We start from the raw sequence: 24,302 nt of genomic DNA, 5'->3' as shown, positions 1-24,302 counted from the left end.
CATTGGTATCCTTCTTATAAAACAGATTTAAAAGGAAATTGCACATGTTTCCTGAAGTCACTTTTTAAAGACATATTTCTCCTTAGAAAACTTTCTGTATGTGCCGCCTGGAGGATGTTAGGGTATTTCACAGGAGTAATCTAAAACAGAAAGGGAGTCCTGTAATGGATACATCTTCTTCTGCTTTAAAGAAAAAGGCTGACCCATTATAGAGTTTCCTTTCTTAAGAAAGGTACTTGCTGTTCCTTTGTGGAATAATATGCTTTGAAGTTGTATCTGAAAACCTCCAAAGAGATGGAGTAATTATGTATCTTACTGGTCTAGTTTAGAATATAGCTTTTCACATTTTTTACCAGGAGGGGATAATAAATTAACTTCTTAACAGACAAAGATGGCACAACCTGTTTAGCATCTGTGGCAAAATAACCCCAAATTGTAAAGCGGACATTGCTCCCTTCTCCCACTCAGATCCCTCTTGTTGTGCCTGAGAATAGGCAGAAATAGAGGGAATTGCCACAGTTTGCTGCAGACCTGCAGGTCTGGCTCAAGCTTGAGTCCTCAATATTTTTTTGTATGAATAGCTCTATGAGAAGGAGATTCTGAGGCTAATTTTTGTGTGCGTGTGTGGCTTTGTCCTCTTTAGCCTGTGTCTAATAAGGTGTAAGCTCTGATCAAAAATTTCCAAGCAGTTGTGTTGCAGTATCTTTCTTCCCTGTGGATTCTCTGGTGTATAAGGATATGCAATTAAACTTTGTGCTATGGCCTTCCCTTTGCTGGGAATGTTGTGGCTCTGTCTTCTACTTAAATATACTTTTAAAGTCAATTAGGAACTTCGTTTGAGACGTTTGTGTGTCTCATAGTTTTCACTGAAAGGGGCCAACACATTAATTTAAACAGTCTCTTAAGGAAACCCAAGTGGACGTAGATGGCTGCATTGATATATCCTGATAGCTGGTGGGAAAGATCAAGCGAGTGTCCTCAGAGTGACTGGTCCCAGCCCTGGGAACAGGTAGGACCATCTAGTAGTTGACATTCCGCCCTGCACACCAGAATGAGCCCGTGCTGCATCAAAACTAGTCAGCAGAGCAGAGGTGAAGACAAAATCTAAACTCCATTTCAAGTCATAGAATGAAAAAGCTACAGTTTGGCCCATACATTGACAGGAGGGCTCGTAACAGTCATCTATCCATGCTTTGAGGTAAGTGAATACCAAATGTTTGAAAGCATTGGGGTGTGTCTTAGGATGTCAGTGGGAAATGGGTCTTGTTCAGGTCTGGGGAGAGGTGCTGGTGGTGTTCGTGTGCTTTCGGGTGATGTTGCTGGGTGTGTGCATTGGTGATGCTGGCTACAGTCACCAGGCACGTTATGTTGGGTGGCAGGTTTAGGAAAGGCTCTGAAAAATGGGAGCAGGCTTGTGTGACTGATACCATCCCTCAGCCTTGAACTGAGGAATCCAAGGATTTTGTGGTGATTGCAAGGTCCCAGGAGTTAAACGATGAGAAGTGTCTTGTACATGTCCTGCTAGAGCTCCTGAGTGTTGGTTCGAAGCTGCTCTTTGATTTGCAGATGTTGATCTGCTTGTAGCATTGGCTCACATGCACGCAGCCTGAGCAGGCACGGTGCCACCATACAGGAGCTCTGATGAGCTCTGGGGCTGGAGACCAGGCTTGGAGGTGGTCCCATGCCCATCTGTGCATGGTGGGCACAGGGATGGCATAGCTCCACAGCATGCTGTGGCGTGCAGGATGCTTTTTTTGGCAAGAAGTACTGCCTTGAGCTTTTCACAGAGAGGCCAAATGGGGTGTGCGAGTACACAGTGCTCGGCAGAGGGTTTGAAGGAACCCTGTGTGGTCCCACACGCCTTCGTCCTGCTTTCCCCGTGTTCTCTTTTCTCCTAACAAAACTCCACGGTGTATCTTCACCCACAAAGTGCTTGCTGGAGGTTGGCGGCTTTGAAGCCTGAGCGCCTCAAGGAGGCTGCTCGGGCCGAACGATGCCGGCTGCTGTGGAAATGCTTCTGAGGCCTGGTGTGGAGGTGTGCAACACCCATCGGATCCGTTGTGTGTTGTTGGGAAGGAGCTAAACCCATCGGCACCAAAGGTTAGGGAGGCTGTGCTAGGAGCTGTGTGGGGTAAAACGAAGGACTGGGCCGCGGCTGCCCCAGCTCGGCCGCCAGCCTCTGGCTGGGCTTTGCACCCTGGCTTTTATTTAACTAGAGTAACAAAGCTCCGGTAGCCACAGAAAATGATTTAAATAGTAAATAGATCAGGCATGACTCTGGAATGAGACTTTATGCGTACTGATGAGTATTGTTCTTGGTATTTTTTTTTGTTGTATCAACGAATAAAAGCTGTTCCTGTATAACCCTGCCTCGCTTCTGCTTGTACAGGGAGCGGGGCCCCGCCACCAGGGGGCAGCTGGGGCCTGGGGCTGCTGCTGGGGGCGGCTGGGCTCGGCCCCGACCCCAACCCCGACCCTGACGCCCCCGGGGCCCGGCCCCATCTTGTGGCCACCGCCCGGGGCCGCGGGGCCTCTGCGCGCCCCCTGCGCTGCCGCCGGGCCCGGGACTCGAACCCGCGACCTTCGGTGCCGCAGCGCCGCAAGCTACCTCCGAGCCGCCCCCCCCCCCCACGGAGCGGGGCATGCTGGGGGCTGTAGTCCCGCGGTGGCCCCGCTGCCGAGCCGTGAGTGGGAGCCGCGGGGCACGCCGGGAGTTGTAGTCCTGCAGGGAGGCCCCGCCGGTTGCCACGGGCCATGGCGGCGGCGGGGGCCCCGGCGGGTGTCGCGGGGCGCTCGAAGGTGGCTCCGAGCGTGGACTTCGACCACAGCTGCTCGGACAGCGTGGAGTACCTCACCCTCAACTTCGGGCCCTTCGAGACCGTGCACCGCTGGCGCCGCCTCCCGCCCTGCGACGAGTTTGTGGGGGCCCGGTGAGCGGCGGGGGGTGTGGGGGGGTCGGGGTTGGGGTCCCTGTCCCTGTCCCTGTCCCTGACCGCTGCTCCCCGCTGCCCGCAGGCGCAGCAAGCACACCGTGGTGGCCTACCGGGACGCCATCTACGTCTTCGGAGGGGATAACGGGTGAGAGAGTGAGGGGGGGGGGGGTGAGGGGAGGGGGCCTGGGTCTGAGGGGAAGGGGCTTGGGGGGTCCTGACCTGAGGGGTGGGGGTCTGGGGGGGTCCTGACCTGAAGGGAAGAGGCTTGGAGGGTCCTGACCTGAGGGGTGGGGGTTTGGGGGACTTGGGTCTGAGGGGAAGAGGTTTGAGGGGTCCTGGCCTGAGGGGAAAGGGTTTGGGGGTCGGGGTCCTGCCCCAAGCAGAGCTGTAGCCTGCTGAGTTCCTTCCTCCCTGGTTCCTTCCCACAGGAAGACGATGCTGAACGACCTGCTGCGCTTTGATGTGAAGGACTGCTCATGGTGCAGGTGGGTCGCCCTGCACAGCTGCCTGCAGGGGTGGGGATGTCTTGCTTTCTCTGTACCCCTGGTCTGGGTGTAAAAAGCTGGAGCCCTGCACAGATCATCCAGGAGGAAGCATCTTCTCTCCGCCCCGATGCGGTTGCAGTTGGGCCTTCGCAAGCCCCTTGGTCTGGTGTGTGGCAGAGCCTTCAGGGAGGCTGTCAGATGCATCCAGCTCCTGCCGGGGGATGCTGGGCAGCACAGCGGTGCTTGGAGCTGTGGGCTGGCACCGTTCGTGCAGTCTGAGAGTGCCCGAAGGGCACGTGGGCAGAAGGACTGGGCTGCTGCAGCCCCTGGGCAAGGAGAGGTGCAGAGGGGGGCTCATGGATGCCTTTGCTTTGCTCCCTCGTTCTGGACTGTGTCATCTGTGTTGTCGTACCTGTGCCTTACTTGATATCTCCACTGAACAGATTTCATATTTGTTGTGCTGTCTCTGCTTGCCGTACTTAGCCTGTTGTGAGATCCTAGCTAATATAATTTAAGAAACCAAAACCGGTGAAAATAGTCGAGAACAGTAGATTAACTTTTAACAGTTACATTTCCTGTTGAGTCTTCATAATAACTTTGAGTGCTTCAAGCATGACAAGGGTGTTTGATTGCTGCTGTTCTAAATGTTGTGCAGGGCTTTTACCACGGGGACCCCGCCAGCACCACGGTATCACCACTCAGCTGTGGTCTATGGGAGCAGCATGTTTGTGTTTGGTAAGACAGTGGCAGATTACAGTTATGCGTGTTTGGAATGATAAATATGTTTGTATTTTTTTAAAAAAAAGATATTTTTAGGAAGCCTCAAAGGATGTTATTCAGTAGAAAACCTAGAATTTTTCCACGGCTGGCTGTGATTTCACCTTTAGCTTTGAAATACTTTTGCTTCTTTGTCTAAAGCAATGAAAACTTGAAGCTCATTGCCATGGTGTTTCTGTAGGGCTAAGAGTGAAGGAGAAATCTCCCATCTGTAGTAGTCCAGTAATTAAATAGCTTCTCTCTGTGTTGTCTAAACTTAAATTTTCTTCTTACGTACTGACTCTAAGCATATGTGCTGTATTGGGTTTGAGTCTAATGGAATTGTTGTTGCTCAGGTGGCTATACTGGAGATATTTATTCCAATTCCAATTTGAAGAATAAAAATGATCTCTTTGAATATAAGTTTGCAACTGGACAATGGACAGAGTGGAAGACTGAAGGAAGGTAAGGAAGTAACATTATTGTCTCACCTTTCACGATTCTGAGCATCACTCAGCAACCATTTAAATGGCACACAGAATTAGTTACAATGTTAATATTAATGCTATAAGACTGTTTCTGATACGCTTTCTTAATTAAAGTTTCTTGAAGACTTCATCTTCTATTCTGAAGGCCTACATTCCAGAGTGTACAAGATTGGAAATTTGACAAAACCGTTCTTCACGTTTCATTTCTGGGTCAGAAGGGATGGGAGCAAAGGAAATGATTTCTTTTAAATTCTCTTTTTAATGGATAGCATGATATTTGTTGATTCCATATGGTTTCGATTTATTTTAGTTATAAAACAAATCGAAGCTTATTTGTAGTTAAATGTACACATTCCTTTCTTATTAAAATTTGACTTTCCTGGAGCATACTTACTTGAAGTGCATTAGGGTGATGCGTGTTCACACAAACAAATTCAGAAGCAGATGAATGAGTTGATGTGTGTTTGCATCTGTTGGATGGAGGTTCCCAAGATACAATTTTCCAAGGGAAAACTAAATACAGTAACTCCTTAGTTCTTCAAGTTGGCTATGCACATTTCAGGTTGTTTCATGGCTCTAGTGTAACTACAGAAATGGATGAGGAACATGCAGTCATTTCTTGAGTTACTGTTGCTCACTGCTCATGAGTGTGTGTTACATTTTAGAAGGTAGACTACATTAGTAACTTCTCTTTCTGGTTCTTCTAGCAACTTCGGACATTTCAGAGAGTAATTCTTATTTATATTTTATGAACTCAAATGTCCTTCTCTTTCCCCACAGCTGAAGTTGGCAGATTTAGTAAAAGCAATTCAAATTAGGAAGGAGAAATCATATGACTGATCTTTTATTATGGCCTCTGTATTTCAGAAACGCCCGCGCTGTGCTTTCCCCAGTAGTCTTTTGAACCCTGTCCATGATTTCACTTATGTGTTCCATCCTCTTAGTGCATGAAAACCTGCATGGGGTTTTTATAACATTTGTAGTTTTCCACTTTGCTATAATGATAGTGCTATTAATCGTCCCACTGCCTTCCTACCTTAGATAAAATACTTCAGAGTATTTGGAGCATAACAAGCAATTTGTTGGTTTATTTTTTCCCCTGTATGTGTTCAGATAGTTTAGTGATGGCAGGAGAAAATAATGTTCTAAAATGTACCCATCAGAAGCTTGCTTTGTGTTTTGAGGATGTATGACGGAAGCAATTTCCTGGCTGAGGCAGTTTGCGTAGGGGGCTTTATTGTTAACTGCATTTTGCCTGTCATGCAGATCCTTCTTATAGCACTTCTGTAGGTAATTAAGATTTTGTTTTTTTTCGATTGTAGGTTACCGGTTGCGAGATCAGCTCACGGTGCAACAGTGTACAGCGATAAGCTGTGGATCTTTGCGGGATACGATGGCAATGCACGGTATGTGGAGGGATCGCTCTCTCCTTGGTCGCTTGTGTAAAATCCCAGTCACTGACTTTTCATGTCTGTAGAGACATTTTCATATACCGAGTGCTTTTAACAATAATGGGAGTTTTGCTCAACCTCACCGTTGTTGAGCATTAGATTTTTGCAGCTCACCAGTACGTGTTCAAATAAGTGTATGTTTAAAAGCTAAAAAGCTGGTGACTCAGAATGGCTGTGGATGTACAGTTTGACAGCTTGCTTGGTTGCAAAGATGCTAAAAGGTCTTTGAAATTTGGCAAATGAGCATTTCTTAGAAGATACCCGTTACAGGCCTTCTGATGTTGCTGAAGACTGACAGAACAAAGCCTGGGGTTTCTATGAAGTCATAGAACACAACTGAGAAAACTATGTGAGCTTTTTCTTTGAAAATACATGATACTCTTGGTGGGATATTGCACTGAAACATCAAGATTATTTAGATTGAAGGCAGATGAGATGTTAGATGAGAAATGACTGAAAAGGAGTGGTACTGAGAAGTTAGGGAGAGCCTGGTACTTTGTTCCAGATTCCAGCTCTTCACATGTGCTGTCAGTCCATTAGGGAAGAATCAATTCTGAACACGTGATTCTTTGTTTTTTGTCTTGGTGAAAATGGGAAGTTTTTTTATGTTGATGCATCGTGAGAACACACATAGATTGGCACACACTAGGAGATGCCTCAAGTTGCTGGCTGCCTCTTCTGAGGAGAATCTGTAAAAAAGCTGCTCAGTCTCCACCAGAACTGACATTAATGTGAAGCAGCAGCTGGGATCTTTCCTTTTTTTCTGGAGGAAGAATTGGAGAAAGATGCATGGCTGTGGAATTGTTCTGTACCAATTTAGGAAGTTCCCCATGGGCCCTGGGTAGGTGGAAGGAGAGATTGGGTGAGAGGAGCAATCTAATTTACCAAGATTGTGCTAAAAATGTCTTTTTGTGGAACGTGAGCCTCTGGCAACTCTGAACAAAAGAAGCATCTGTAGTTGTCTGCAAATTACTTGTACTGGGAAAAGCATAGTCAGATGTGTAGTAGCCTCTGATGTGTCATGTTACTCACTTCATCCTCTTTTATGTGTTTGGAGTAGGATTCAGCCACATAAATCATAACTGTGGTCAGTATCAAGAGCTAGCAGGAATGGGTGAAAGAAAGAACGATAATAAGGGGTATTTCTGTAAAAATCCCAAAGATTAAATTCTAATCCTTAAGCTCCAAGTGGAGTTGCTGTGTTAACTGTTCTGTATAAGTAACCAGAAAGATGCTAAAGCAGGCACTGGTGGTGGTATAAAATATAGATTTAGAAATTTAGATTTGTATTATTTTTTTTCTGCTAGCAGGATATTCTTCCTGTTCAGGAGAAGGAATGCTGATAAAACATAATCTTTGTCTCTTCAACTCTATGAGCTAAAAATAACAAAACATTAAGTGTTTCCAGTCAGACTTTTTTTGTGTTATAACACAGGTTAAATGATATGTGGACAATTGGCCTACAGGACAGAGAGCTAACATGTTGGGAAGAGGTAAGAAGCTTTAATTTGAAGTAACGCAAATAACTTTTATTTTTTTGGTTTTCACACACAATTTAAATTTCCTATACCAGATTGCATTGCTCTCTCTTCAGAATGTATTTGTGACACGGCTTAAAAGCAGTTCACATTTGATTTTGTTTGTGTATTTGGAAAACCAACAATGTATGAGCATATGATTTCTGCTTGTGAATCTGTGAGCTGGACCTTGACTGCCTGGGGTGGCTTTGCTATGTCCCCTGTAAAAAACAGACTGTGTTTCCACTTTAACCACTGCCGTCAACAGGAATCTTTGCTGAGTGCCTGTCAAGATCAGAGAGAATCCCCATTCTCGCAGTGACAGAGGCTTTAGAAATACGGCCTCCCATCTTTTTTTATCCATGGTAAAATTAGTCTGTGCAGACCTTTAAACACAGCATTAATTGATTACCTATTGCCAAAGGGGACTTGATTGTCTGCAGATGTTGCTACCATGTACTCTATGTGCGGATACACTGCGTGTTCCTACAAGCATACTCCACATGTGTAGCTTTGCTCTACAAAATGTTTTGTTTGTTTATTTTGTACTTCATTATCTTTCAGATCGAACAAAGCGGTGAGATCCCTCCTTCATGCTGTAATTTTCCTGTGGCTGTTTGCAAAGACAAGATGTTTGTTTTCTCTGGCCAGAGTGGAGCAAAGATTACCAATAATCTCTTTCAGTTTGAATTCAAGGAAAAAATGTAAGTTTTTTTACAGTTAAGCTGCACAAAATCCACATAATCCTTGACTACTTAAGTTGAGGAATGCATGTACTTGAAGCTGTTGAGGAAGAATACTACATCTTATGACTAGCAAGGATAGATTAAATAAAATATGGACTGTTTTAATGAGACTTTGTATTTTGCTATGTGCTTTGGCTAGGTCTTTTTCAGCAAATGAACAGAAAGTTTGGAAGATATGCTTTAAGAAAGAAGCATGTATCTCAGTTTATTCTGAATCAAATGCCAAATATTTTCTTCCTAAAATTTGTTATATGAATACTTGATTAAAACCAGACAGAGGTCCTGTAAAATACTAGTTCGCACTAGAATCATTAGGAAATGTGAAAGCACAGTATCTTTTGAAATCTTGAGTATTCAGTTCCAGACATTTAGTGTGACTTGCCTGCAGTGCTGACTGTTGCTCTGAGAATGTGACCCCTCTGGTGAGAGAAAAATGCCATAAGGTGGGCATGCAGATCTTATGGTCTGTTCTGGAAACCTGGTCTGTCTGGTGACCAGTGGAACTGACTGATGTGGAACCACAAGTGAAACAGCCAACTGCCTCAAATCCTTGGCTGAAATAGTGATATCATCGTGAATAAGCAATGCCTTGCTGAAATGTGCTACGTAATCAGAATGCTGCCGTTTAAAGGGTTAGCTGTTAAAATGTGTGACAGTAGATCACTAATTCCTTCCCAAGTTGTGGCCTTTGAGCTGCTGGGGTTTACATAAACATGTCTAGGTTAAGGAGATGCGTTGCCTTTAGGACATTCTCAGCTGTTTAGCAACGTGGCGCTGATGTAGGTCTCTGAGAAGTTTAAGGGGTTTGCAGTTGCCTGTGGTTGTGTGGCTTCAGTATCAACTCTAATGGGCTTCTCTTGTTAATTTGTATAATCTGAGTGAGAAGCTTACTTTCAAGATAAATGTGAAAGATGTACTCTGTTTTATGTTTGGTGTTTCAGCTGGACACGAATTCCTACTGAGCACTTGCTGCGGGGCTCCCCTCCTCCTCCACAGCGCCGGTACGGCCACACCATGGTGGCATTTGACCGGCATCTCTACGTGTTTGGTGGTGCTGCAGACAACACGCTGCCCAACGAACTTCACTGCTATGATGTGGACTCTCAGACCTGGGAAGTTATCCAACCCAGCCCAGACAGTGAGGTAAAACGTTCACTTTTTGGTTTTGTTGACAGGTTATGGACATGTTTTAGACAAGGACAGAGGCATTTAGTTAAATAATAATAATTCCTTCCCACTAATGGTTAAGCAGCTGAAGGATTATGGATAGCAGGCTGTGAACGTTAGTCAGCTTTACTATTAGTCTGCAGGCATGTTTAAAACTTTGCTTAGTGCTTTTTAAAGAAATACTGTAAAAGACTTGTAATTCAAATTGTGAGTCAGCCCGACAAGATTAAGAATAATCTCACCCTGTGGACTGGTAGTGATCATGCGATAAAATGTTGATCTCTTTTCATAGCACACCGATAAAGACTCATCTCTGAGATAACCTGGCATTGCAGAACTGAAGTGCTGAGTGCATGATATTAGCAAATGGGGTGGCCTCTAACCATCTCTTTCCCAGCATGCAAAAGAAAAATAGTTTTTTTGAAGCCTCTACTACTATACGTACTTCCTGGATTTGGAATGGCTATGTTGACTGTATTTGGTCATTTTAATAGAATTTGCTTTAAGCCAATTGGTTTTAAGCCAATTTAAAATATTTCAGCTGATTTAGCAGTAGGTTTAGAGTATTTGTATTAGCTGATGGGTGGTGAAGAAATGCCTAGATGCTTCTGTGCTCTCTAGAGAACTGTGGAGATTAAGGTTATACTATAAAGGGATGAATATTACATGGGTTAGGATCAAATGCAGATTTACTAATTTTGCCAGAATTGGTATGACAGAGGTGCTTACATCTTTGACTGCTGCACTGTATTTTAGTTGTTTACAAAGATACATAATTCAGCATTTCATGAATAGGAAAATCCCATTTACATACCTCTTGTAAATTAACAATGGATGTGGGCCTGATTTTAAAAAATTATTTGACTAAAGTATTTCAAGGTAGCCTATTTTATGCTTTATGAAGCTGATTTATTTTAATGTGAAATCAATAAAAAGGCATCCCCGTTTTTTAAAGATGTGACTATCTTTGGGAAGGTAGATCCCATCCTGTAACATTTTGGGTTGTTTGGAAAGAGAGAAGAGACCATCAACGACCAACTTTGCTTAATAGTGCCACAGCTAGAGCAAGTACGTAAGCAGGTTAACTTTCATATGAAAAATTGAATTTCACCTCTTCTGTAGATTGATGTGATGCATTTCCATTATTCTTTCTTCTTTTGGACTTTTAGCACTGAGTGGGTAAAGTCTCCAGAGTTCAAAATGAGAGGGAACAGCATTGATTTATCTTTTAATTCAGGAGTGATTTTTAAAGTGCTTTGCAAAAGATCTTACTCTTGTTCATCATGAATATCAGACACTGCTGCCTTTCTGTCTTCTTTGTTCCTGAACTAAGATGCAGAGCCAGCCCGGAGAAGCTTTAAAGACCGATCCTGGGAGTGATCTGGACTTTTCAGATGTAAGCCAGTCATAGAAATGAACTGTTGGCTGGCAGGTGGAAATGGCATTTGTCCCTGCTACCCTGCTAAGGGCAACATGGAAGGTGACATGTAAAATAAGACAGGAATCTCGAGGCTTTTGCCCTTGTGAGAGCAGCACAATTTTGCTGTTAACAGGGCTAGTTCCGTGAAGGACATTGAAGCAGTTTTTGAGGACAGGCAGCTATCATGTATCAGGTGCTGTAGGTGCACTGAGACAGTCTTGCATTTTCTGCATTTTTCGCTAAATGGGTAGAGCAAAGACTGGAAATGAGTCTGGCTGTGGACCTGTTTTAGTTCACTGCTCAGGTCTCTCAGAATTGTTGATAGTGCTTTGCTGTGGCATGGAGGATTGGAAAATGACTTAAAAAAACACAAGAGAGGGTCCTGAATTGAAAAAAGATCAGCAGTTCAAAAATAAACCAGGAACTCCTCTGTTATGCTGTTAGGAAATCATAGTGAGTGGCAAGCCGTGCTTTCTGAGCTGCACAGTTGCAATCCATATTTCCTCAGGCCTTTTCTTGGTACTGTAATATATGTACATATGTATTTTACAGAGCATGCGGGGCTATTCTCCATCTTTTCTCTGTTAGATGATTTTCACAGTTGGTGGTGGTTCTTTTCTAAGGCAGCTGGAGGAATATCAGGTCGGTGTCCTTGCTTGTCTGTATAACATTGCTCAAGCTTCTGGAGGTGCTCGATTTCCTTTAAATAGGACAATCAGAGAACTTAAAACTAATTTAAATAGATTTTCCTATTTCTTTGTTGCGCTTGATTTTTTCTACCGAACTCAAAATATCCTTCCCTTTGTAGCGAAGCTTGGAAGAGCACAAAAAATCAGCAGGAGGGAAGATGCCCCATCTATCACAGTGGCCTCCCAGCAGACAGATGTACACGCACGCACACAGCAGCCGTGGTTTGTACTAGAGCAGAGGAGCACACTGCAGGCAACGGCAGGGAGCTTGAGGTCTGGCAGGGAAGCACATCAGCACTGACCCCTTTGTGTGTGCAGTCACACAGAATCAAAAATGGTGTTTGGAAGCAGCCACCTGCACTGTAGAGGACAAGGTCCTGTTGTAGGAACGGGAAGAAAATTCTGCTTCCTCGCAAAGCGTTGGGAAGGTGAGGTTAAAATGTGTATGGGGTGCTCCCCTCTTACCAGGCTAATTGCCATTGACTCCCCAGCGACTGCAGGTACTAGCGAGCAGCCTGCCTTTCCTGAAGTTAAAAGAGAAATTTCTTAATGCTTGGCTTGTGGAACATTTTAGTTTCACAATTAGGCCTTTCAAAGCCAAGAGCAACATACAGTTCTGACTTTCAAAGCTCTATTATTTGATTTACTTTTTTTTTTTTTTTTAATAAAGAAAAAAGGAGGTTAATGTGTTGGTAACCTTCTCTGGCTTACTTTAAGGCACAGTTCTGGAGTTCTTCAGATGGATTACTGTGATATGGTTTGTGGGCAGCTAAGAAGGATTAAAAGTACTTACTCATCCTGCCATGGATGAGTCTGCCACAGTCTCCCTGTGCAGAGATCAGTTACACCCGCTGAGGTATCTTCAGGCAAAAGAAATATTATTATGTGAACAAAACTCTGAATTCCTGCAATGAGGCCCCTGACAAGATCTCATTGCTTTCAGATGTGGTGAGCGTAGTTGCCAGGGTATCATATTCTGCTATTAGAGATAAAATTTGGCATTTCACAGTCTCGAGAGAAGACTGATACTTTGTATGATTGTAAATAAAATGTAATGTTTGGTGCTGCATCCTTTTTAGAAAATATTTTTTTAAAAATCAAAATTGTCATACCAGTGACCTTTTCAATTTTGTGCTCAGTAAACTAGAGAGACATCTAGAAAAAGATATGATTTATTTAAAAAAAATGGTTATTAGACTATGGTTAAGACGGTTACACACCTTGATTTCTTTTTGTCAAGTCTACATTCATATCCTTTCTGAGTGATGTTTATGATGTGCTCTTACACCATGATCCCAGAGAAAGAAAAATTCAGGCTCATGTGGATGATAGGCAGAAGGCATTTATTCCTGTAGCTCACTTACCAGGAAGAAGCTAGAACAATGCAGCATTAACATGACTCACGTTAAACGGGTATAAAGCTGGATAACTGAAAGATTTTAACTAAGGTTTTGAATGAGGAGTGGTGACTCTGCATGTGATTCTGCTTAGGTCCCTTAGAGACCCCTTCTTGTTGCACTATTTAAACCTTTTTTTCAATGACCTTGAAAGTAAACAGGAAATCACAGCTTCCCCCTGGTATTTTCTAATTGTCTGGAGTTTTAATGATTGAAATAAGAGGCCACCCAGTGATTTGGATTTCTTGTTAAGGTAGGCACAGACACACGACATGTTTCAGTATGTCTGTAAAGTCACATATCTAAGAACAGGATATGTGGTCTATGCTTAACTGTTTCCTGTAACAGTATCCTAGGAAACAATGACTTAAAAACTTTAGTCATTGTGGGTAGCTGAGACAAGCTCCCTGTAATGTAACATGGCTGGAAGTGCTAATGATATTCTTGGCTCTGCAAGCTGACATAGCGTAGCATCATTTAGGAACATAAATACATTACTCTTGTGTTTCTTAGATAAATCTTCCAGTATAATATTTTACCATCTTGTGTTTACAGATCAAGAAGGTTGTTCAGAGAAGAAATCTGAAAATGATTAAAGTCTGGGAAACACAGTGAAACAGCTGTGAAGCATAGTCTTTATAGGGAGAGTTTAGGAAATGAATTCTTCATTGGCCTACTTGGGAAACTAGAGGTTTTTTAATCTATCGGTAAAGTATAAAGCAAGATCCAGTGGCTTCAAGTTGAAACTGGAAATATTCAGACTAAAAAAAGAGAAGGAAATTAAAAGTTTACAGGTATGGTGAAGAATGAGAGTAATGATTCGTTGGAACATTTTATCAGAGTTCTTTGGTACATTCTTCACTACTTCTAAAACAGGGTATGATATTTTCTAAAGAGAAAGCTTTCCTAAAAGAAAGGCTTCAGTGCTGCTTCAAGGAAGTCTTGTAGGTTGTTTTATACAGGAAGTCAAATTGAGATCCCAAAAGTACAATTACAGTAATTTGATCTTTGAAGACACACCAGGGTTCCAAAAAGAAGCAAGTGTTCGGTCACTTGATCTTTGTAATCTGCTGCTAGATTGCAGTTTGCGGGCCTTTGAGACATGTTCATTGGATTCAGCAGCCCTTGCTCTTTAAACTGTGCCTAATCCTCTCTGATGATTTATACATTAAGACCACTTTTTCAATTTTGCAACATATGTATAGAAATTATTTTAAAAGAAAATGGGTTTAGTAGTAGTACAGTAATCTTCAAGTAAATTACTGATTGGCTCCTATTCCAACCTTTGCAGTGATAGCGGTGTGTGTTTGGGTGTTACTGGTAAAGAACTAAGCTCTCAGTTTCCATGCTGTATTCTCTAGTGCATATCAAGTGGAAAAAATCTCATTTTCAGCTGAGTGGAATATCAGATCATGTCCACGGTCCCGTCCCCTATTACTTACCACAACCACAAGTACAAAGTCTCTGGAAGAGCTGATATCACACCAAGCTTACTCACATTTATGGCTTTGTTTTTGTATCTAGTGCTTTATCCTGCATTTCAGTTTCTTCATCACGGTCTTCAACTTTTAGGTTGCAGACAAAATATTTTCAACTTACTAACAGAATTGCAGTGTTGAAGATTTCATGAGAAGTTTTTAGAAAGCTGCTGCTAGAAATCTTTAAGAACTGGTTAGATGAACCTCTCTCAGGAATGAAATATGTATTGTTGACCCTGCTTGGGACAGAGGGATGGAAATGACTTTTAATCAGGCCCTTTCTAGGTATCCGTGATAGAGTTTTAATTCCTTATCTTCTTGTATGGTACAATCAGGAGAATACAAGGGGAAAGGAAAAGCTAAATTTCCATCTTAGACGTAAATTAAATTTCCATCATAACAGGAGCTTAGCCAGAGTTTCATACCTGGATTATGTTAAAGAACGGGAGGGAATCTTCAAATCACAGAAGCAGGCTGGTTGGAAGGGACCTCTGCAGTTCTCGAGTCTAACCTCCTCTTCACAGTACTTTCAGTCAGATATCTCCTTCAAATTCTCTTCTCTTTACAGATCAAGCCTTCACGCATCATGTGCTTCAGCCCCATCATCTCCTTAGCCTTGCACTAGACCTGTTCCAGTAGGGCAGTGCCTTTCTTGTTCTGGAGAGCCCAAAATTGGGCAGAGTACTTCAGATGGCATCTCATAACTGCTGAACACAGGAGGGAAAATGACTTTCCTCAGCCTGCTGGCTAAATGTTTGCTGATACAGCTGAGGCTGCTGTTGGCCTCCCTGCAGGAGAACGCTGCTCACTCCTGTTCAGCTTGTTCTCTACCATGACTGCCAGGTTTTTCCTGCAAAGTTGCTTTCCAGCCAGACAGTCCCCAGGCTGGATCATTGCAAGGAATTATTGTCCCAGGGACGGGACTTTGCATTTGCCTTAGCTGAACTTCGTGAGACAACCATCAGCCCATTTTTCCACCCTGGCTAAGTCCTCCTGAAAAGCAGCCTCGAGCATTTCAGCCACTGCAGGCAATTTGATGTCGGCTACAGATGTGCTGAGAACGTGGTGTCCTCCTCTAATCTGTCAAGCCAGTCAGCATTTTGCAGAAGACAATCAGATTAGTTAGGAAAGAGTTATTTGCTAAATCCTTGCTGACTGTTCCCGGTCATCTCCTTCATGTGGTGGAAGCAGCTTCCAGGAGGGTTTGCCCCATAACCTTCTCAGGACTGAAGTTGGGGTTGCCTGGCCAGTGGTTAGCTGACTTCAAGGCGAAAGAAGCCTTTTACCCAAGCTGTGTTCCTAGGTTAACATCTTGCAAGAGTTTTAAAAGCAATAGGTGCTTCCTGGATTGTAAACAGCACTTTGTTCACTGTCTAGTCCCATAAGCCATCGTTGGCTAGGACAGGTGAGTCCCTTGCCTTATTCTTAGAAAGGAATAACTTCTGTTCCTTAGAAAGGAATCACTTTCTAAGGAAGGGCACAACAAAGCAATTCAGCAGTTGCATTCTGCTTCCTTGCACATTTGCAGAGCTCTGACCTATTGAAATTCACTCTAAAATGGTTCTGTTCCAATTTTGCCTGGAAAGTTTATAGATTTTTCTGCACTCAGCATGTGAAAATATTTTTAGTCCCTAAATCCCCTTGAACTTAATAAACATCCAAAGCTCTGTCTGCCCATCTGTTTGAGCATTTTATGCTGCTGCCTAGTATGATAGCACAGAAGCATCTCTTGAGTGTAATCAGCTACTAGTAATGACTTCCTATTTGGACTTGGAGCTTATGGTTTTCTTACAGTTTCAGAAGAAAAAAGTATATATATTTTTTTAATCTTTACGTTGGTTCACCAGATTTTCTTATTGATGGCTTTAGGTCTTTTTACTTTGTTTTGGCTTAGAGTTGTTGTTGGTACTGGATACTCATCAATGACCCTAGGCTGCGAAAGAGATCTGGGCTTTGGAGTTCAGCACAGCGATCAGCTTGTTTAATACGTGCTCTTTTGCATATGGGGGCGAGGACAGAAGTTACACAATTAGAAATGCATCCTATAAATACAGGATGGTGTTTGAGAAGCTGAGAGAATGAGAAAGAAGTGCCTTGAAATGTGGCTGCAGTGGATTTGATTTTAGCTAGTTCCTAATACTGCACAGAGTGTTGAAATTTCACTCTGAAAAAGGATGGAAAACGTTAGAAATGCGTTGAGAAATGAATAGGCGATGCAAGATAAACCCTGGAAGCAACACAAATACTCCCTGCCTGCAATAACAGTGTATGTAGCTAATGTACTCTTCACAGCCAAGAGAAGGAAGCTTACCATGACAAAGTTTGGAAGAGATTCATAGAAACTTTTGTAACTGACCCAGATTTCTTGACAGAAGTGCCGAGGAGCTGCATTTGGACCATGAGTAGGGCCAGGTGAGTGCTTGGCCACAAGGAGCAGCCAACGCGTGGTGTAACAGGCAAGCTTGGCTGTTATTAGCTGTAGAAAAAGTTTTACTTTGTCCTTTTCCAAACACGTTAGATAGCTTTGACTTGAGGTACAGGTTGTCTCTTGGTGGTGCTCCGTCTGCGCCATTCTTTGATCAAGCCAAATTTGGGAAATCTGTCTCCGACTGTGGGAATGTTTGAGATATTGCCTCTCTGCCATCTTTGTGATCTGCATTCTTCCTGCTTGCAATAAACCAAATCCTTAGCCCCTCACGAAGAGCCAGTGGAGGGAGACGGCAGACAAAAAGGAATTAATGCTTAAGGTTTTAATTGCTGCGTACATCTGTTGTTGCAAAAAGCGTAAGGAAACTACGTGACTAATCTGTTGAATTGTTCAGTCACAGTGGCAGGCTGCAGACAAGACTCTGATGCTTCTCTGGACCAATTCTGAATGTTCTGGATATATGGGCATGATCTTTTGGAGCTTCAGCCACAGGGGGACTCCTGCTCGGTGTCCAGTCTCTCATGCCTCCCATCTATACTTTTACACGGTACTGTTTTTAAATCTCATAACCAGGTTTCCCATCCAGAAGTGGCTGAGAGAGTATCTGCCCCAGAAGAAGCTCCTTCCTTGCCCTCAGAAGAACGTGGTTTAAAAAAAATCTTGGGATGTATTTGGTTTAGATTTCGGCATAACAGCAGTTAAGCAGCCACCCACAGCAGACTCAGAGGTAAATAAAGAAACATACAGAAGTGAAAAAAAAATAAAAATTCTATTCCAGGAGAGAGAAATTAATTTCAGTCTTATATATACTTTCTCTCCTCCACTCCTTTTTTTTTTTCCTTGAATTTATCTTGAGACTTTTCACCTTAAGCCGTAATCTAGGAACCACTTAAGCTTCAGCTCTGCACATGAGTTGTAAATTGCTTATAGAAGGCAGTTATAGACCCCTGAGTGAAAACTATTCATTTGATTTAATTCTACTTTTACGTTGATTCAACTTAATTCGTTAAGGACTTTAAGTAAAGCTGAATGTATTCCTGGTGAGGTTAAAATTGAAACCAATGACTTTATGTTGAGGTTTGCGCAGGTTTAATTAAGTTTATTTTAAAGTATGTGGAATCAGCACCAGAGTTGATGCTCAGGGCTCTAATCTCAACTATTTGAATGATTGCTAGGCTCTAGCACAGGGAGAAGCAGAACTAATGCCCAGCTTTGTAAGTCAAATCAGAACCCCGAGGAGTGCCACAGGACAAGCTCTCAATTTGTGCTGTCTAGACTGGGCATTGAAATGAGTTCTGAGTGCAAGAAATGCTCCCTCTCCCCCCCTCAAAAAAAATAAAAAATTCTGAAATACTTGCATTTTGAAAATGATGGTTTAAATCCTGGCAGCAGCATGGAGAGGTATACAGGAAGGAAAGAAAGGGTGACTGATGAGATCTGCTCTTGAAAGCAAAGATTCCAGCTTAAAAGGAACCTCAGATTGCAAATCCCATTAACCTTAAATAGGGAAAACACTTGGATAGATGAAGCAGGGCAGTGTGTTGTGGAGAGTGGTGCCAGCCCAGATCATGAGAGCTGTCAGGATTGAATCTAAAATTCTTTGTGTCAGGCACTGCTAATAAAGTAAGGAGATCACGTTGATTGAGAGATAAGAATGGGACCTAGAGGTGACAAATACAGTCAGACTGGTGACACATCTGTGGTTTTAGCAGCCTGCTGTGTGCTCGGAGCAAGAGGAGCGACAGCCGCCTGGATTCAGGTGCGAACCCAGTTCCACCAGCAACTCCCTTACTGAAACTCCCTTAAGAAACCCGTACTGAAATCACAGTTACTACAAATAAAAACTGTATTTTGCATAAATTACCTCGCCTGCCAGACTCAAGTTGTATTTTTAGAGTGCTGGTTTCAGGTAGCAGCTGTTGTTATCCCAGGAGGGCTTTACCAGTGGGTGTACTGGGTGTACTGGTGCACCTTTATCATTAAGCATGCCTTACCCAGGCCTAGCTGTAAGGTGTTGTGCCTCTCATCATCATAATCCTGAGTGCAGTTCTCAGTGTGTTATCTGGAATATTTACACAAAGCTACCGCAAGGAAGGGTTGTGGTGATCTGATTCTCACCCCACCTTTGCGTGAAGTGTCCTTCTTGTTTTTTTTTGTTGTTGTTTTTTTTTTACCAAATCAGATTTGACTGTGCGCATAGTACAAGGGATGAGACTTTTTTCAGTACTGAGGAAAACACAAGTATAAAAATACCTGCATAAACCAAGCGCGGATTGAGTAGGTCACACACTGCCTGAATTACAGCCGGGCTCTCGGCCTCAGGGAGGACAACTTGCGGGGTTTCTCCTGTACACGGTCTGTGAAATACAGTCTGTGGACAGTGAGCAGAGCAATGGCTGTTATCTCTGCTGTTTAAAATCAGGCCACACAGCTCCAGGACCCCAGTATCGAACGTGGCACGGAGCTTTTGTGGCTCTGTTTCAGGTTTTGTCAATTCTCTCGTCTTCTGTTCTCCACAGAGTCCCATGCTGGGAGGCTTTTTGGCCATCCCAGCTAGCAAAACAGCTATTATTTCATACCTGTTCCATTTAAACTGTGCTTGGCTTGAGCACATTCAGCAGCTGATGCTGTCAGCTTGGGCGGTCTCCCAGTTAAAGATTGACGATAGGGCAGGATGTTTTGGCGTCTGGCATCAGACTGGGGAGCATGCAGCCCGGCCTGCCTCCCTCCAGCTGTTCACTCTCCTGAGCTCTTTGAACCTTTCTGCTTTTATTCGTTTTGTTCTGAATATTTTCTCCTTGCTACTTTTCCATTCCTGGAATGGAAGGAAGGATGTTGGGTTAGCGCCCTGCCTGCAGGAGGACGTGAGCACCCAGCCCTGAGTCTGCAGAGCCAGAGGATTCTTCTCCATGGCCCCTGTTTTCCAGCACTGTCTGAGCTGGGAATGACTGGGAACACCAGGTCTGTAGCGTAGGAGCTGCTTTCCTTATAGGTGAGACTAGGATGCAGTCACCTGGGCTGCGTCACGCACATCATCTGAGCTCCAGCAGTAGTTCCTGTGCGAGGTAGGTCCAAATTTTAGAAAAACACGCTTTGTAGATTGGAGAATTCCCCGTGATGGAACGTCCAGTGTAACCCCAGTTAAATTGTTCCAAATAGTTGATGACACACGCTGAAATGTAGGAAGGTGACTACCTGCTGCGGCCAGAGCCTCGGTCCTGGGGGTTCGTGGCTCAGCAGGGCTGCAGCCCCAGCGGGAAGTTCTGGGCTGGCCCAAATTCTGCCCCTCTCATTGAGCAAAGCGAGGATCCTGAGAGACCCTGGGCTGCAGAATGTTTTGATGAACTGTGTATGGCCTTCCTTTCTGTGGGTTATCCTACAATATGTACGTTTCTCTCAGTACTCTGTTTAAAAATGCAATGGACATATTAAAAAAGTAGGCTTGTGTTGATTGCTTAAGTTAATTAGTAAATAGCAAGGCTCTGCTTACCTGACCGCTCTGATACCAACCATTACCAAAGAAGAATCATTGTAATTGTGTTCCTTACAGATTGTTTGAGTTAAATATGATGTGACTAGCAAGTGTTACTTGATTAAATACTCAAATGATTCATGTTTCCTTTCTGGCACCAATTGTGAAAATGCTATAGTGGGTTTTTTTTGACTGGAAAAAAAGTAAGTGGTTTTTAAGCATAATGGGTGACTTTTTAAAAGCAAATCCTTTGGTATTAAAGAATTATTTAGATTAAAAACAAAGCTAAAGTATTGCTTATTTGAGGGGGGGGGGGGGGAAAGGCAGGGGAAATGACCTGAATAAGTACAAGCCAGGTGGCCTGCATTTGATGTCTGACAGTTTATTTTTGTTGTGTTTTTTTTTGTTTGTTTGTTTTGTTGGTTTGTTTTTTGATTGGAGAGCCAGTTTCAAGAAAGATAATACAATATAACTAATGTCAGCTCATCTGGTTTTGGAAAAACAGGTCTTGGCAAGCAGAGTTCATATTTTGGAATGAGACTGGAGCTTTGGTTGATAAACTCACTGATGTCTTTTTAACCTAATATCGTATGTTTGATTAATTAAATAAGATGTACTGGCTGAAAAATGAGATTACTAGTATGAGGGAATGCTGGCTGTGTAACAGACTGTTTTTGCAGTGCTACCATCCTCTTTTGGAGACATATCAAATGGGCGCCCAGCAAGAATTTACTAGTAGACCAGTATTATTCAGTAATTTCCCATAGCAGTATTTTTTTAGCACTGAGTTCAGATGTTCTTTAATGATGTATCCGTGACCTGTGCTGGAGACAGAAGGCATCTTGTTTATCCAGAGTAATCCAAATGGCTTGCTGAACGGGTGCAGACAAACATAAAGCCAGCAAAACCGTGGCCGTACGTCTGAGAATCAGAGACACAGGTACTGGTTGCCGTATGGGGGATTGGGTCCCTGCAAGCTGGAGTTTGAAGAAAATCAAAAGTCATGCAAATTCTGGTGAGCAGCAAACTAAATGAGACCATTGTGTGACGCTGTGGTGAAAGGGATAATTTGGTGGTAATGAAAAATGCCAGTCAGCATGGCTTCATGGAAAATATGCCTCTCCAGATAAACATAATATTGTTTCATGTTTGAGCTTACTGGAGTAGTGTCTATAAATATGTACAAGAAGAGAAGATTTCTTATACCAGAGGGCTTTTTACTTAGTAGGCAAAGATTTAATGAGATTTGCTGCCTGGAAAACATAACAAGCCTGATCAAACTAGGGAAAAAAAAGTTACAGTCACCACTCAAAGACTTTATATAGATATCTCAGGGAGATGTGCTGGTTCAATTGGTATCGTTTGTGTAACCTCAGAAGAAATAGGAAAGAAAAATGTGGTAAAAGGACGACTGCAGGTTTGACTTGCAGGGACTCCTTCCCACTTTGTGAATCTATGGGGCGAAGCACATGTTGGATGAGGCGGTGTGAGCCCGCAGTCCCTCAGCCCTACGAGCAGCTGGGGCAGTGTGGGGTGGCTTTGCCTTGGTGGGCTGCAGGGGAAGGGGCACACACAACTTTTCTGTTCCATATAATGCCCAGAATAAGCCCTAAATTTATCTATAGAACACATTTTCAGAATCTGTCTCTAGAAGCGTGTTTGATTTTCCTATGTAAAACTTAGCTTTGAGTCATGGTTTTTGGTAAGTGATGTATTTTGTAACAGTTGTGATATGCAGAGCCCTGCATATGTACAGATCTGCTGGAAGGTGTAATGAACAGATGTTTCTAAATGTGACTGGCAAGTGTGTTCAAGGAAACAATCCTAAAATAAAAGAAATGTCAGTCTTAGGATGCAAGCGGTCATGTTGCTTTAGGCTACGAAGAGTTTTTCTCCCTTCTCTCTGTTGATCTCTTACAGGCCCTTTTTCTTGGGAGAAAAAAGGCTGTTTTTATTTATTCACTCACGTATTTTGTCCTTTTCTTTCCCTAGTTACCCAGTGGGCGACTTTTCCATGCTGCAGCTGTTATCTCAGATGCTATGTACATCTTTGGCGGGACAGTGGACAACAACATTAGAAGTGGAGAAATGTACAGGTTCCAGGTAAATGTACAGGTTCCAGGTAAATGTACAGCTTCCAGGCAACTCACTGGTAAACAAACCAAATGTTCACATCATTTCTGCACGACTCCTGCTTCCATCTCCCGACACAGAGGAGTCTCTGGTTTGGCTCACTGCGAGCTTCATGGCTTCCCTTTGACATCCTTCCTGCAGGAAGCCTTTGCATTTGCATATCAGCTGTCAAAAATGAATGTGTATCTCTAAAATCTGAGAAACGTTACCTGAACAGACATTTTGGCAAGGCTAAGCTCTACAGTGCCTTCTGAAGTCTTAGGTCATGACAACTTATTTTGACAAATAGTGAGTATCAGAGAAGATTTGTTAGGACGTTCCTGAAAATTGACTGCTGTTCTCCACATACTGCCTGCTTCAAGGTTCTTAAGTCAGAACATTTGGTACTGAAGATTTGTCTTGTTACAGCAGACCCCAGCGAATGTGGGAATTTAAAACTTAATTTTGCAATACTCACACCAGATCAATGCCCTTCCCCGTTAGAAAGTTTATTTTTATTTTTTGCATAGGACTCACAGACAGGTTCTGGAAGCAGGTGAGACATTTAGCCCCCCAAATCCAGAAATCTGCAAACCACATTGAGACACATTTCTTGTAAGCTACCCTGTTACCTTTCATTGCTCTCACCCTAGAGGAAACCTTTGCATGTGGTTTGCTTGATATTTTATAGCTTTATATACTGTGTTGATGTCAAGTTAGTAAGAAAATACAGTGGTAGTAAGCATCCACAGTCTTTCTGGATATATTTAATTGAAACAGACAAAAATGCATTTTGTGGTGTGTTTGGTTTTTAGTTTTCCTGTTACCCAAAATGCACTCTACATGAAGATTATGGAAGGCTGTGGGAAAACAGGCAGTTCAGTGACTTGGAGTTTGTTTTGGGAGAGGTAAGTAGATTTTAGTGAAAATGGTACTGGATTTGACAGGAGGAGGGGGTCCCAACAGGGGTGTGACTGTGTGTGTAGCATGTTTGCTGGGAAAAAGCAAATTGTGCAACGATTGTGCCAAAATCTCTGGTAATGTAGTTTTTAAGAGCAGTGCCACTGGTCTAAGTGATGTCTTTCTGGTTTAGTAAATCTCAGTAATCCAGGTAAATTTATAAAACTGCAAAGGAGAAGAAAGCTTTAAACTAAGAAAATCCTTGGGTCACTGAGACATAAGTTGAATTTATCAGAGCACGTTACGTGTAATTGCAGTCTGAAAGCGATACTAACGACCTCTGTACTCTGAGGTCACAACTATTCCCTGGAAAGAGCAAGGCAGTTGTTTGCAGATCTAGATATCGCTTCAGAAGTCATTTTTAATCACTGAAATAAAAGAGAATGAGAAAAAGCTGCACAGAGGAATGTTGTTCATTCTCTAGTAATGAAAACGATTATTAAATTGTAAAAAGAATGTGTTTTTCAAAGAAAAACTTGAGAAATCTGAGCTCATCTGCATTTCTTTTTTTTTTTTTTTGTAAAAAGTTATAAAAGACTTCACAGAGATCAGATGCTCCGAAGAACAGTTTAAATAGATTATGAAGAACAATAGCAAGGAAGCATACCGTTGTTTTGAAAAGAAAAATTTAAACTGAAATCAGATGTAATGATAAGAGAAAGGTCCATGTCACTGAAACTATACAACAGCTTCTACTCAGTCCATGTAACAAAGACTCTTTCCAAGTGGTGTTTGCCATTGCTTAGCCTTTAGGGAATGTAGGTGTTGAATTTCATCTGGATGTGAAGAACAGATGCAGGGTT

General features: G+C 42.8%; 1 protein-coding gene across 1 annotated transcript in view; it reads left to right on the top strand.

Annotated features, from left to right (window-relative positions):
• Positions 1-2,696: 2,696 nt before the first annotated feature.
• Positions 2,697-24,302, top strand: part of LZTR1 (leucine zipper like post translational regulator 1) — a 34,273-nt gene continuing 12,667 nt past the window's right edge. Inside the window, exons 1-11 of the mRNA XM_027444964.3 lie at positions 2,697-2,930; positions 3,016-3,078; positions 3,362-3,418; positions 4,074-4,153; positions 4,531-4,639; positions 5,985-6,068; positions 7,549-7,606; positions 8,195-8,334; positions 9,318-9,519; positions 22,420-22,530; positions 23,355-23,447. Coding sequence (XP_027300765.1) covers positions 2,755-2,930; positions 3,016-3,078; positions 3,362-3,418; positions 4,074-4,153; positions 4,531-4,639; positions 5,985-6,068; positions 7,549-7,606; positions 8,195-8,334; positions 9,318-9,519; positions 22,420-22,530; positions 23,355-23,447 — 1,173 coding nt within the window. The 5' untranslated portion in view covers positions 2,697-2,754. The remainder of the gene's footprint in view (positions 2,931-3,015; positions 3,079-3,361; positions 3,419-4,073; positions 4,154-4,530; positions 4,640-5,984; positions 6,069-7,548; positions 7,607-8,194; positions 8,335-9,317; positions 9,520-22,419; positions 22,531-23,354; positions 23,448-24,302) is intronic.

The sequence above is a fragment of the Anas platyrhynchos genome, chromosome 27 (assembly GCF_047663525.1).
Source record: "Anas platyrhynchos isolate ZD024472 breed Pekin duck chromosome 27, IASCAAS_PekinDuck_T2T, whole genome shotgun sequence".
Classification (NCBI taxonomy): Eukaryota; Metazoa; Chordata; class Aves; order Anseriformes; family Anatidae; genus Anas; species Anas platyrhynchos.
Note: the sequence above shows the minus strand (reverse complement) of the source record. Positions and strands in the feature narration are given on the sequence as shown.